Here is a 13732-nt window from a genome sequence, read left to right as displayed (position 1 = left end):
TTGTAATATATTAATCGAACAATTAGGGATACTAGATGATTACACCTTTTTTAACAAAAATATATTCTAAATCCAATGAAATCATAAAACAAAAGATTACCAAAACGTATACCCTTACCACAGAGATACCAAATCTACCAGTATTAGCTTCAAATGTTCATACAAATATACTTTTCTTGCTTTAATCTTAACATAAAGTTACATCTTTAAATTTATTGAATCCATTCGATACCTCATTGTATTTATACCAATTTTTTACTACGCGATCCATGTTTTGTAAGGCAGAGAGAGACCTGACAGAAACATCATGATGGACCAATAACATGAGATGACAGTAATTAAACATGGTCAATAGACGTTTATTTTGACGAATTTATTATAAAATTGGGATATATATATATTAATTGTGGAGGCTAATTTACAAGATTATTGATACGTGATGGTATCTTTGGGGTCTTCTTACCAATTCTCTCATTGAGCAACAGAGGAATACCTTTTTGTCAAATAGATGAATTAGTTCGTAAAGGAATTATAATTTTTCAGTTAATTCAGGAATAATTTCGTATAAGTCACCTACAATTCCAATATCTGATGCTTTGAAGATTGGAGCATCTGGATCATTATTGATCGCAACTATTACTTTGGAATTCTTCATACCTGCTAGATGCTGAATTGCACCAGAAACACCGACTGCAATGTATAATTCTGGAGCAACGACTTTACCGGTTTGACCAACTTGCAAGGAGTTGTCACAGAACCCTGTATCAACAGCAGCTCTTGTGGCACCAATGGCTGCATTCAATTTGGAAGCTAATGGGTTTAACAAATTTTCAAAAGTTTCTTTATCTTTCAAAGCACGACCACCTGCAATGACTCTAGAAGCGGTACCCAAGTCAGGTCTGTCGCTTTTAACTATATTAGCACTTACCCATTCAATTTGTGGTTTAAGCTCTGAAGCATTAGTAGTGATTTCTTCGACTTCAACATTTTCCGTTGTACCTTGTGGGATTTTATCAAATGCTGAAGCTCTAACACTGATCAATTTTTTATCTTGAGTACACTCGATAGTAGAGATGATGTTACCGGCGTATATTGGTCTAACAAATGTGTTTGGATCTTTAATTTCAGTAATATCACAAATTGGTTGGTAATCCAACAGAGCAGAAATACGAGGTAAAACATTTTTACCAACTGATGAACTAGAGATTACAAAATGTGAAAATTTATCATTTTTCAACAAGTCTACAACTGTTGGTGAAACTATTTCAGGAAGATAATTATCAAATGATTCATCAGAAGATAAAATAATTTTTTCCAAGTTAGAACACTTTAAATTTGACTTTAAATAATCAACAGCTTTCTTAGCTTCATTACCTAATAGCAAAGCAGTTACAGGTTGACCTAACTTTTCAGCAGCAGATAAAGCACTCAAAGAAGATGGAGAAACAGTACCTTCCTTTGTAGTCTCTATAAAAGCCAAAGTTGAAGCAAATCTTGGAACATTAAATTTGACTCTTCCTCTAATCCCTGCTGATTGTTTAACAAATGATCTTAACATATTTAAAAAGGGATAACAAAAAATACCAAAAATATAAATAAATAAATGAATAAAACTACCAAATTTTCAATTTAACCAAAGCACACTAGATTACCGGTTACAGATGAGCTCCAATCGACTCAAATCCATTATACAATTCAACTTTATCTCTATTTAATCAATGAATCATCAAACTTTTCATTCTTTAATCTAAAAAGCCTTTATATTTTCGATATCTAATAAGGTCACTTTCTATAAAACAGTGAAAAATTATTAAAATTGTACTGAATCTAAGGATTTATTTTTAATGAAGGTGGTGCTCATTATGATGGATATAGGAACTCAATTGGGTTGTTATTGTGCTGATGTTTGATATTGATGGGTTAGTTAGTGATTCCTTGAAACTTTTAGCTGATAGGGTCGATAAAAATTATAGAATATCCTTGGTTATAGTAGGACCACCTGGATCTGGGAAGTCAACGATTGCCAATGAGCTATGTGAGAGGTTAAACTCCATGTTTCATGAGTATTTGAAGGAGCATGGTGGTAACATTGAGATTTCTGGTGTTTCTGAGCCTCTTCCTGTGGATATTACTGAACCTATAAGGGAAGTTTCGAGAAACATAGTCGAATATATGACTTCTAACGATGGTATACTTCCTCAATCTGTAGAGGATCTTGACTTTGAGTGTGTCAAGTTTCAAGATGATGGTAGAGACAATGGCAATGTCAATGGCAATGTAAAAGTCATTGGTCGTGGTGGGTTACCAAATGCTATAGAGGTTTCTCCATATCATGATTTATCAAAGCCTAAGGAAAAATGTGACGTCAATATTGCTCAAATTATACCAATGGATGGGTTTCATTTAACTAGAAAATGTTTAGACAATTTTAAAGATCCTGTTAATGCTCATAGACGCAGGGGCTCTCCATCTACGTTCGATAGTAATAATTTCCTACAATTATGTAAATTATTGGCTGAGACGTCTAATACCAAGATACCTTTATCAAGGTTTCAAAATTCAGATAACGATGATGTTGATGCTGTTTGGGAGAAACTTGCAAAAACATTCACATCCGATGTTCAGGATATTTATATACCAGGGTTTGATCACTCCTTGAAGGATCCTACCAGTAATCAGTATTGCATCAATGGCTTTACAAGAATAATGATATTCGAAGGTTTATACCTTTTATATGACCAAGAAAACTGGTCCAAAATATATCAAGTTTTGAGTGGAACTGACGCATTATTGATTTGGAATATTGATATTGATGAAGCTGTGATTCAAGATAGAGTCGCCAAGAGACATTTAAATTCTGGATTGGTTAACACGTTTGAAGAAGGAATCGATAAATTCCAAGTGAACGATTTATTGAATGCACGTTCTATTCGTCAGCATACACTTGATGTAAAGGACGTTGTAACTATTCATAATGACTAATGGATCGTTAATTAGTTTGGGAGAGTGGTATATAATATATTATGTCTATATCAACATCTATATAATGACTTTTATAGAGTAATGCAATTTTAGTTCTATTTAAACAAAATGGTGATGCTATAGGGAAGTATTTTTTGAGAGTCTTCTTTGTAATACTGAACTTTTTACCATTTTTAGTTGAAGATCACAACAACCGACATCTTTGTCGTTCTGGAGATCTGATGGGATAATGTAATCCATATTTCCACATACATTGATGCCTTGTGGTATTGGTGTCCTTGTAATATTTTTGAATGAATTTTTATGCTGAATCTTAATATGAGGACTTTCGATATTTATATGATTGAAATCATTGACAAGTTTTCCTTCTGAAAATGCATCTTGATCTAATTGATCTCTATTATTTATATTTTCAGGAACACCATGTTTTAAGATTGGAATCAATGGACATCTATCATCAGGCATTGAATTATTGGAAGTGTTGTTTTGGTAATCGGATGAATGAGTTGTTACTAATGGTAATTGACCTGCAATTTTTCCAGTTGGCAACTGTAATTCATTTGCAATATTATAGTCTTCCTCATCATCTTCTTCTTCCTCTTCCTCTTCCTCTTCCTCTTCCTCTTCCTCTTCATCATCCTCATCCTCATCCTCATCCTCATCTTCATCCTCATATTCATCTCCATCATAGAAGTCGTCTTCATCATCGTCTTCTTCTTCTTCACTGCCCAATAAGTATTCCTCTCTTTCTGTACTTCTGTCAGATCCAAAACTTATTGTCGACTTTGATTTTATCATATTCTCATGAGTGCTCCAACAATAGTTCTCACTTGTGTGACCTTTAGGCAATGGAGTTCTAACAAAATGTTTTTGAGAGGACATTTCCTTATGTAATTGTTTGGAGGTTTGCATTGCTTTGTTATGTGTCGAATCTGATGGAGCTGGAGTTCTGGGAAGTGAGTTACTGTTTTTATTTCTATAGTTTAACTTATTGAATTTCTCGTGTTCATCGAATTCCAAAGATTGAGCTTGAATTTTAGAACCAAATGCTGTCTCGTCATCGTTACAATAACTAAAGTAATCAGAACCTTCTTCATCAAAGGAGTGATGAAGTGGATAAATCAACCCTAATTTATTAGAACCAGTAATAAATTGATCTAAAATATTTTGTTTGTCAATTCGATCAATATTCTGTTTGATTAATCTTAATAGATATTCTTTCTCATAATCCTGTGTATCTGCAACTCTATAAACCTTTGAATCATTTTGATTACAAATTAAAGATATTACAGTATACCCATTACCTGATATTTCATCTTCATCTGACATTTTTGAATAGTATAAATTTAGGATTAATGTCAGTACTGATTTGAATTGGTGTAAATGCTTCTTTTTCCTATATTTAGTCTTTAGAACAGCAGCAATAATAAAGAGCAATAATTAATTCAAATTGAGAGATCTAGATATTTATTTTATATCTTACAGATTCCCCTTTAACTAAAATACGTAACCTTTAAAAGAAGTATAAGAACTTGATCCCTTGTTCCAAGGAGACTGGGCTGGCTTAATAAGTATAGCTTTAAGACACTAGGACTCGAGTGAGAGAAAATGAATAGGAATAACTACAACATATTCATATGTATATATATATATATATATAGATAAAAGCATAAATTACCGTACCAAATATTATTTTTTTTGATTAATCAAGTATGTCTTATTTAAATGAGAGTGATGGTGATACCAACCCCAAACTAATTCGAATTCGAAATCAAAATTTTTTATCATGAGATTACATTTCTATTTATTCCTCAATAATATAATAAACATAAGCAAATTAGGTAACCAAAATATACTGGACAAGATAATAAGCAGTACTGACAACGGTTATATGCTACAAGAAAACATAACTTAAAAAGAAACCTTAACATCTGTTTCGATCGAAAAAAAAATGATAGATATCCTTGAGATAGCCAAAATAGGATTAAAAACTCCAAATAAGCTCTCTCTCTCTCTCTCTCTCTCTCTCAGAAATCCAATCGGTATGATAAATAGTACACTTCGAACAAACAAAATATACAAATAATTGCAACAATAAATGGACCCATCTCCTCGTCATTTCGAATTGGCTTAGTCTTAAGAAACCTTCCCAAAATTACGTAGTTTCAAGGGGAACGCAACAAGATATAAAGCACTCTCCATCAAACAGTCGCTGTATTCACTTAAAACACGCCATGTATGTTATGTAGTCGTTGTAAATACATCATTTGACGATATTTTAGTGCAATCAAGCAATCAAATATAAACTTTAGGCACGACTGAACCTTACTCACTTCTCTTGATTTCTCTCCAGTAATGGAAACAGACAAACAAACATTGGTTTGAAATTTTAGATGAGTTAGTAGTTAAGAATAGTTCAGAATTTTTTTAGTTCAAAGCATAGCATAGCAAAGCAAAGCATAAAGGCTACTCTGCTCTGAATAACTACAAATAGAACTAACTACAGCTAGATCTTCAAAATAATAATAGTAACTATGTCTACAGACGATTGAAAAATGGGTTAGATTTCCCTCTGAGATAACACTAAACTGCAACAAACGTTAACAACAAGTGCAATCTCTTGATGTCAAAAAGTTTCAGCTAGCTTTAACTCTGACTCCAGCTCTCACTTCTCAGTTCTCAGCTAGTTCAGTTCGTATTTACTTCAACAACGAACAATAAATGCATCACAAGATGAACTAACCACCTCTCTCCCTCTTGGACTATCTATCATTTTATAAGAAGTAAAGACCTGTTTGATGGCTGGGTCCTTTACCTTGTCTCTTTGTCTGGAATTTGTCTTGTCTTGTCTACTTCTTTCCTAAAATTGAATTAGATATGACGTAGTTGATGGTTTCTTTGTATGTAATTATAGTTCGAATTTTGAAGTTTAACGTAACGATAATTGGAACTTAAGTTTCTTGTTTATGGGTTTTTTAATTTCCAAATTTAGCATTATCTATAGTTGAGAATCTTTAGATTTCTTATGGCTTGTTTTATTGTAAATTTGGGATTCTACCAAGCAATGGTAGTTATAACTGGGAAATGAATGAATAAAAAAAAATGAACTATATATTTTTATTATACAAGATATACGTATAGATAATTAAATTTAGTTTAGGAATATAGATAGATAAAATAGATATACTCTAATTATAGTCTTGGGTTATCCTGTTGATAAAATTAGTACCAGATCAAATGAAAATGTACTACTGACTAAACTTTTGTATTTCTTTTTTTTGTTTCTTAGAAATGCTTTTCTGTGAATCCACTACCTGAAGTACTAGACGTCATTGAAGATTGCCCATTTTGAATTACGTTAGAGATGGATTCTATATAATCAATTCCTGACCATTTTTGATGCGTCAACATATCACTATTCGTTTGTCTCTCTACATTTTGAATGTTATTAACATATGCCTTCATACCATCATATTGGAACTCTTTGGCTAATTTCCAAGTGCCTAATCCATTGGCATGTAAACCCGCCAATGATACTAATTGCAGAACAAATCCATGTTTAGCTAAATCCCATATGAAACTTTTTAATGTTTCTTGGTTAAACCCTTGAGCTTCCCAATTAAAGCTTGGAGATAAATTATAGACAAATTTAATGTTTGGATTCTTTTCATGGATGGTCATTGCAAAATTTTTGGCTTGCAATAGATTTGGAGTTTTAGTCTCTAACCAAATTAAATCTGAATAATATGAAAATAATAAAGATCTCTCTATTGCCGCTTCTAAACAGCCATTGAACATGAAATGACCTTCTTTAGTTCTTGGGTAATACCAGTTAAATGTTAGGTTCTTTCTTGGAGATATTTTATTTGCCAATTGCTTCATTTCAGATATACTTAAGTAACGTCTGCCTAATTTCTTTAGCAGTTCTGATCTTTCTTTGATGAGGTTGGTATACTCAGAATCTGTCAGGGTTTGGATCATATATTCATCAAATGTCAGTAATTTATTTTCTTTGTACCATTCTTGTTCAATAGAGTTCAAACTGTCACTTGAAGTACTGTGGCCATACTTTTCTTGTTTTAATTCTTCTTCTAAAAGAACCTCACTTACTGGCCTGATATCATTATTTTCTACAGCGATCCCTTTAATAAATTTATGGTCTCTAGCGTCGATATCACTACTGATTAAGTTTGAATTACAAGAATCAGTTCTAGCAATAACTAAATTTTCAGCACCCATTAAATCCCATTGGAATCTTGTTGCTATTATTCTTTGTAAATGTGTACTTGTTGGCACTACTACAGTACCACCCAAATGTCCACATTTTTTACTTCCAACTAATTGATCTTCCAGATGTATTGCGGATGCACCCTTTTCAGCAAATAATTTTGCCAGTTTCATTACGGTAGTAATACCACCATGGCCCATATCAGCATCTGCAATAATTGGTTTTAAGTAATCGATTTTATCGCTGTTGTTGTTACGACCTGAGTTGAAATTTTGTAAATGTAATTTCTTGTCATGCATTAATTGAGCATTAAATATTCTACCGACTTGATTTGGTACAGTATCATAAGGGTAGTCACCAAAATCTGGAGAAACGTTATCATTTGCATTTGCAGAGCAAGCCCAACCTGAGACGTAAGCAACTTTTATGTTTTCACATCTTGCTAATTGTGACATTTGGACTGGGTCTAGGACACCTAAAGTATGTAATGGTTTCCTCTCTTTAAAATGAGTCTCTAATAAATTGAATAGTTTTCTTGAAATCAATGAAGATACTGGAGTGGCATTTTCTTGTAGATAGTTTATTGAACCTCTATGTTTTAAAACATCTATTGATTTATATGGTCTTTTAACATTTTTAAATCTTTTTTTATTAAAGAAGGCTTCAATTTGAGCTAAATCCTTTGAGTAACTTGTAGTATGGTTGAATCTTCTAGTCAGTATTAGTTTTGACATTTTGCTCATACTGGTGTACTGTCCACTCTATCTATATATATATGCGTGTGTGTATTTGTATTTGTATTTGTATTTGTATTTGTATGCGAATATGTAATTATGTTGATGCAGATATAAATCTAAACTAATAACCTATTATTAATTTAAATTCCAAGAATTCAGTGAAGCTGTAGACAATACAAAATCTGTGATATATTTGTATATATATATATATATATATATATATATGAGTATGTGAGTCTGTGAGTGTGTGTGAGTGTGTGTGAGTAAGAATATAAGACAAGCAAAGGCGAGTACCACAATATAACAAGACAGTTCTTTAAGTCATCAACAGTAAATATAGATCAGGAGGGTATCGCTTGTTAAAGCTCAACCAGATCACCATCAACATCATTACTCTTGTTATTTCCATAATGATAGATTATTAGCCATTACTTTTAGTTGTGAATGTCATGATAGAGGTCTTGATGCTATAAAATAAAACAAGTAGTGTATAATGTGAGCAATAGAGACAAAGCATGACTATATAGAAGATGGATATTGGGAAGGATAGTGGGTGTAGTGACAGAGTGGGAGTGGGAGTGTTTAGTATGTGATTCTTGATATCCTAAAGTATTGTATTGTAGTGTATTGTAGTGTAATGCGACCACATTGGGATTTGGTTTCATTAGATCAGTATATGGTTAACATGTATGTATGTAGGTATGTATGTATGGCTGAAGTGGAGACGGGACGGACATCTGGAGGTTAGCATTCGATGAGATGTCGCTATGTTTGTGTGAGCTATAGCTGATAATAAGAAAGAACAGTCGTTGCTGAGATGTGTCAACTGGGCCTTGGTTGAGGGATAGGTAGAGGTAGAGGTTTGGGGATTAAGGTTGGCAGTGATCACTTCCGATTAGTACACTCTTCAAGTTGAATTGAGTCTTCATGATTGGTTTCGTGTGATATGATGTGATGGGGTGTGTGTGATATATAGACAGGGGGAAGGCAGAGACAAGGATCGATGGGTAACAAAAAGTAGGGTAACTAATTGTGTGCTACTCTAGCTTCTCCCTGAGTGTGTCACAGTTGCTTATAAGAAGCAATACAGTGAGTGGTCAACGGTTCAAAACCCCCCAAAAACATGTACAGATAACTCAAAGCACAAGGTATGAGGCATAGATGGATAAATGAATGATACTTTTGCTATTACGTAGAACTTACCATCCACTCTAAACACACCCTATTCATTTTCAGTCTCGGTTCTTACAGAATCTAAAAATCACTACGGTTCGAAAAATACCAATATAAATATAAAATGGGTCACATGACCTTGGATTTTGGTTTTAACTATGTGTCGTACAAATATATATATATATATTTATCACATATTGCTTTAATCAAAACCTTATATTACAGTTTGATCTCATCTCTTGGAAACCTTTTTCTATTCTGGAACCACTGGATAAGGTGATAATGCTTTCATTAGTGAACTTATCTCTATATCCAAGCATTTGATAAAAATATTGTCCGGTTTCATTCCAGATTGTCCAAGCAGACTCATATACAATGAATAATAATCAAATTTATATCAGTCCTCAAAATGAAAACTTATCACAGCTCTATCTCCTATTAGATACTCTGGTCAACCAAATTGAAGAAAATAAAAAGATTAAAGAAGGATTGTTATCGAAGATTGATAATTTAGATTCTTGTATTCGTGAAAACAAAATTTCAAAAAATAAGGCTACTATTGATAATGGTTCTAATACTAGCACCGATACTAATGCAAGCAATACTACAACTAATTCTTTTAAACAGGATATAACAATTTTTCAAAATTTTATTGATAGATCATCGCCATCACTAAATGAGGGAGACTCAGGTAGCAATGATCAATTGGAAATTTTACGTCAACAGAATGTGCACTTGAAAAATATTCTAGATAATAGAATTAATATTAATGAAAGATCTTTTAATGAATTAAGCAATAGTGAGGATTCTCTAATGTACGTGACTGAAATTCTACGTCAGCACGTTTACGTGTCCCATCTAGATTCTATTAAAATTTTAAAATCTGCTCTAAATGATAAAATTTATGCATCACATGAACAAGAATCACAAACTTATATCGATACTATTGATGAATTGGATAAACTAATGGCGATTTCAAAATGTTACAGCTCTCTATTGAAAATTTTGCCTACTGAGCCTTCCAACGACGGAAATATAGACCTAACTTAGATCAATTGCGGATGTGAAAACCACGGCGATAATGAAACTGTTTCAATGATATTGTTTAATTCCATTTCAATTCAAACATATATTTTGGAGACTTTGTTCCCCATTAAATAAGAAGTTTCATTACCAAGAATAGCCGTATTCAAATGCATTAAGTTTTACTATCATTAGGTAATGCAAACGTATATCATTTAAACTAACCCAAAATATGTATTTAGCAAATATAATTCGAAAACATATGATACTTTGGGGTCAGCAATAGAGGATATACTACTTAGTATTTATTATCGATCATGATCATACTGAAATGATATGACATAATGATGATATCATATATTTGCTTGAAATTTAATCAGATAGATTGATAGTTGTGATAAGTTAAGTTCCTCTAGTGATGTTACTGTGGTGTTTCTGATCTCGTGCTGTGGTATTCTAATCAGCCAGCCTGTTCTATTCCATTTATCATACTGTGAAGGATATTGGATATTTTAAGGTTTTGTATTTTTGGAACTTGTGGTCTTTCTTAAAAGAAACAACTGTTATCAAAAGGTGACAAGCACAAAACTGGGAGAAAATGGTTACTATCTTCATTATTCCAAATTTTTCAGATTTCTATTAAACTAAACATGTTCCTTTTCAGCAAAGGTTTCAACGGTTAGAAATAGAATGTAGAGGGATAGAATTGTGAGATGAAACTATCAATTCGATATAACAATAAACTGATCTAATTCTTTTATCCTTTCTTTTGATTTCAACCCGCAATTCGATTAGTATTTAACTTTTTAATTGTTTTCCAAGTGATACTGTACCTACGTGCATACTTTGCCTAATACATTGAAAATGTTCAAGGAGAGAATATCACTATCCTTGAATTCAGTACATTTATCCCTTTGTTTTGGTACCAGTATCGTTATTAACTATTAATGTTTTTTTGATGTCAGTTGGCACAAGATAAAATCAAGCAAAACTACGTGCTCTTTGTGTGTATATTATGTTGAACAGATATAAATGTATATGCTGCTATCTTTTACTGAGAATTACAAGATGGAGTAATGTACGATCGGGATCGATTAAATCTAAGGAATCGGTATATGTGAATGTCCTCCTCCCTTTCAGTATCCCCTTGAGATAGCAACTAGTTCCAAAAACATCATGCAGGCAACTGGAAAGCTAAAACATTCGAAACAAGTTTTTATACAAATTTTGTTGAGTTTAGCTATGATGATTTCACAATTCTTATTAGAGTAACAGCAAAGCGTTAACATTAATTGATACATTTCATTCAATCCATTGTCAAAACTGAAGGGCTGCTCCCATACTAATTAAAGCTAAACACCAATTCTTTATTTATAGATTAAGTATGTAGTAAAACCTTCATAAAAACATGTAACTAGTTGAGTAACATATAGATAAGAGAATAGCATAATTATAGAATAATATATGATAATTGATTTGATGATAACTATTGATTTGGAGAGTGCAAAAGAAAGAAGACGTTGTTGGATAAAGCAAGAAACAAAATTACCTGATAGGAAACTGTCCTCTATCGCACATATTGTCTCTCTTCCTACTTGTAAATTGGAAAAACACTGCATGGAATAAATGAATTCAACAACAGTTAATAGAGGTTCCAGGACTTCCAATTGTAATCTATATTGGATACTACGTGAATAAGTAAATATTATTGTTGCTTCCCAACGTCTAAAAGCTATCTTAACAAGATTTCAAAAGATACTGTATCACGTCTTATCGTATCGTATCGTATCGTATCGTATCGTGTTGTTTCGTATCATATGGTATAACCACAGTATCAGCCATAGCTCTAGCTCTAGCTCTAGCTCTAGTTTCACTTAAATTGATACAGAAACTATCAAGATAAGAGGTGCTGGTTGCAGAGATTCGATACTGTCATTACCATCACCTCCCTAACCACCATTTCCGGTCACCCCCCACCACCATCCCCCTCCCTTCTGTAGTTACCTACAGTTGCAATAAAAACTGATATTTAAAACTACATATACATATATCCAAACATACTTCCTGTTTAGTTGTGGTCTACACGGCTGAACCAGTTGTGCTACATGTTACCATTGAGAAGTATATCACGGCTCAAGTTACCAATTTTACAACTAGAAAGTATTGAGATTGTAAGCTAGTACTTATGAACTAGCTTGCTTGCTTGCTTGCTTGCTTGCTAGCTTGCTTGCTAGCTTGTTGTGGGTTAGGGACTATGTAGTTGGATATATGGGTAACTAATGGCAGGCTATCTCTCTCTTTCTCTCTCTCTCTTTCTCTCTCTCTCTTTCTCTCTCTCTCTCTCTCTCTCGGCATATGTGTCTGTTCGAAAGGCTAGAAGCCAGAGAGCATCCATCCATCATCATTTTCAACAACAGCTACAACAACAGCTACAACTACATCGTTGATATCTCTTCGGGTGTATAAACTAACTAACTTCCTATTTGAGAAACATTTAACCCAAGCAGACCTTTCTTATTTCATGTTCAACAACTGTTGTTACGCTCACTTGCTCACTTTGTGAAACACTTTGATGCAAGCTAAGAAATGTTAACCCTATCCACGCTCACCCATATATGTGCTCTTGTCTTGCCTTGCCTTGACTTGCCTTGACTTGTCTAGTCTTGTCTAGTCTTGTCTCTATTCATAAAGTTGACCAACGGAGGTTCATTGCAATCGAAATGGATATTGCAATTACAAGCACAATTGGTATGGCCATTACCATTGCCATTAATACTATACAACTACAACTACAACTACAACTACAACTACAACTACAATTTACAATTTACAATTCCTTCTAGTAGAAGTACTAATGATAACTTTCCTTTTGTTGGTATGCTAGTTCCTAAAGACTGATTGAAATGTAATCCGATGATGGTAGATGCTCTATTAGTGGTTATTCCTACTAAAAAACTAACTCCATGGAACTAGCTATCTTCGTTAAAATGTTTTCTGTGATAGTTTAATAATTCCTTGGTATGTGCCTCCCTTCTTCTTATACTTCCCCTTCCATTTCCTTCTTCCCATTTCCAGCAAGCTATTTTGGCCTTTAGAGCTTGTGGTCTCTTGATCGAACTTCGAAATTAAATTAAATTAAATTAAATTAAGTTAAATTAAATTAACCGAACTGAACTGTCTCTGTCTCTGTCTCTGTATTTCTCTTACTGTCTTCATATCCTAGTTGACACTTGACCAACTTTATTCATTTCATGCATTTATTCATTGAGCTGTAGATAATTACTAATAATAATACTTATTTCGAAACCAGCTAACAACAAAAGAAGAAACAAGATGATAATTTAATCCATTTCGAATTTAAAATTTGGGATATTGGTTCTTGATGATGGTTATGATGTGGTTGGGATTTCTCCATAACTTATTGATTTAGAATTAGGTTTACGTAGAATTTGTTAACTATTTTATAACTAGGGATTCAAATCTGTTCATCCCAATTTTTATTTCATTTGGTATATTATATATTAATGGCTAAAACCAAGTGAAATATTATCTTACCTTGTTCGAATGGAAAAGTGATTTAAAATTAATT

General features: G+C 32.9%; 5 protein-coding genes across 5 annotated transcripts; 2 read left to right on the top strand and 3 right to left on the bottom strand.

Moving 5' to 3' along the window:
- Positions 1-529: 529 nt before the first annotated feature.
- On the bottom strand, positions 530-1558 carry AIM45 (Aim45p; the record flags this gene model as incomplete). The annotated part of the gene is made up of 1 exon (XM_001643306.1): positions 530-1558. One exon carries the CDS (start codon positions 1556-1558, stop codon positions 530-532), a length of 1029 nt encoding a protein of 342 aa, XP_001643356.1.
- A 344-nt stretch (positions 1559-1902) lies between these two features.
- On the top strand, positions 1903-2982 carry YFH7 (Yfh7p; the record flags this gene model as incomplete). The annotated part of the gene is made up of 1 exon (XM_001643305.1): positions 1903-2982. One exon carries the CDS (start codon positions 1903-1905, stop codon positions 2980-2982), a length of 1080 nt encoding a protein of 359 aa, XP_001643355.1.
- Positions 2983-3099: 117 nt separating this feature from the next.
- On the bottom strand, positions 3100-4311 carry HAL1 (Hal1p; the record flags this gene model as incomplete). Its single annotated transcript, XM_001643304.1, has 1 exon — positions 3100-4311. The coding sequence occupies one exon, from the start codon at positions 4309-4311 to the stop codon at positions 3100-3102; it is 1212 nt and encodes a 403-aa protein (XP_001643354.1).
- A 1956-nt stretch (positions 4312-6267) lies between these two features.
- On the bottom strand, positions 6268-7953 carry ICL2 (methylisocitrate lyase ICL2; the record flags this gene model as incomplete). Its single annotated transcript, XM_001643303.1, has 1 exon — positions 6268-7953. One exon carries the CDS (start codon positions 7951-7953, stop codon positions 6268-6270), a length of 1686 nt encoding a protein of 561 aa, XP_001643353.1.
- A 1542-nt stretch (positions 7954-9495) lies between these two features.
- On the top strand, positions 9496-10170 carry FAR7 (Far7p; the record flags this gene model as incomplete). The annotated part of the gene is made up of 1 exon (XM_001643302.1): positions 9496-10170. One exon carries the CDS (start codon positions 9496-9498, stop codon positions 10168-10170), a length of 675 nt encoding a protein of 224 aa, XP_001643352.1.
- Between the last annotated feature and the right edge of the window lie 3562 nt (positions 10171-13732).

Source organism: Vanderwaltozyma polyspora, genomic scaffold (assembly GCF_000150035.1).
Source record: "Vanderwaltozyma polyspora DSM 70294 KpolScaffold467 genomic scaffold, whole genome shotgun sequence".
In the NCBI taxonomy this organism is placed as follows: domain Eukaryota; kingdom Fungi; phylum Ascomycota; class Saccharomycetes; order Saccharomycetales; family Saccharomycetaceae; genus Vanderwaltozyma; species Vanderwaltozyma polyspora.
Note: the sequence above shows the minus strand (reverse complement) of the source record. Positions and strands in the feature narration are given on the sequence as shown.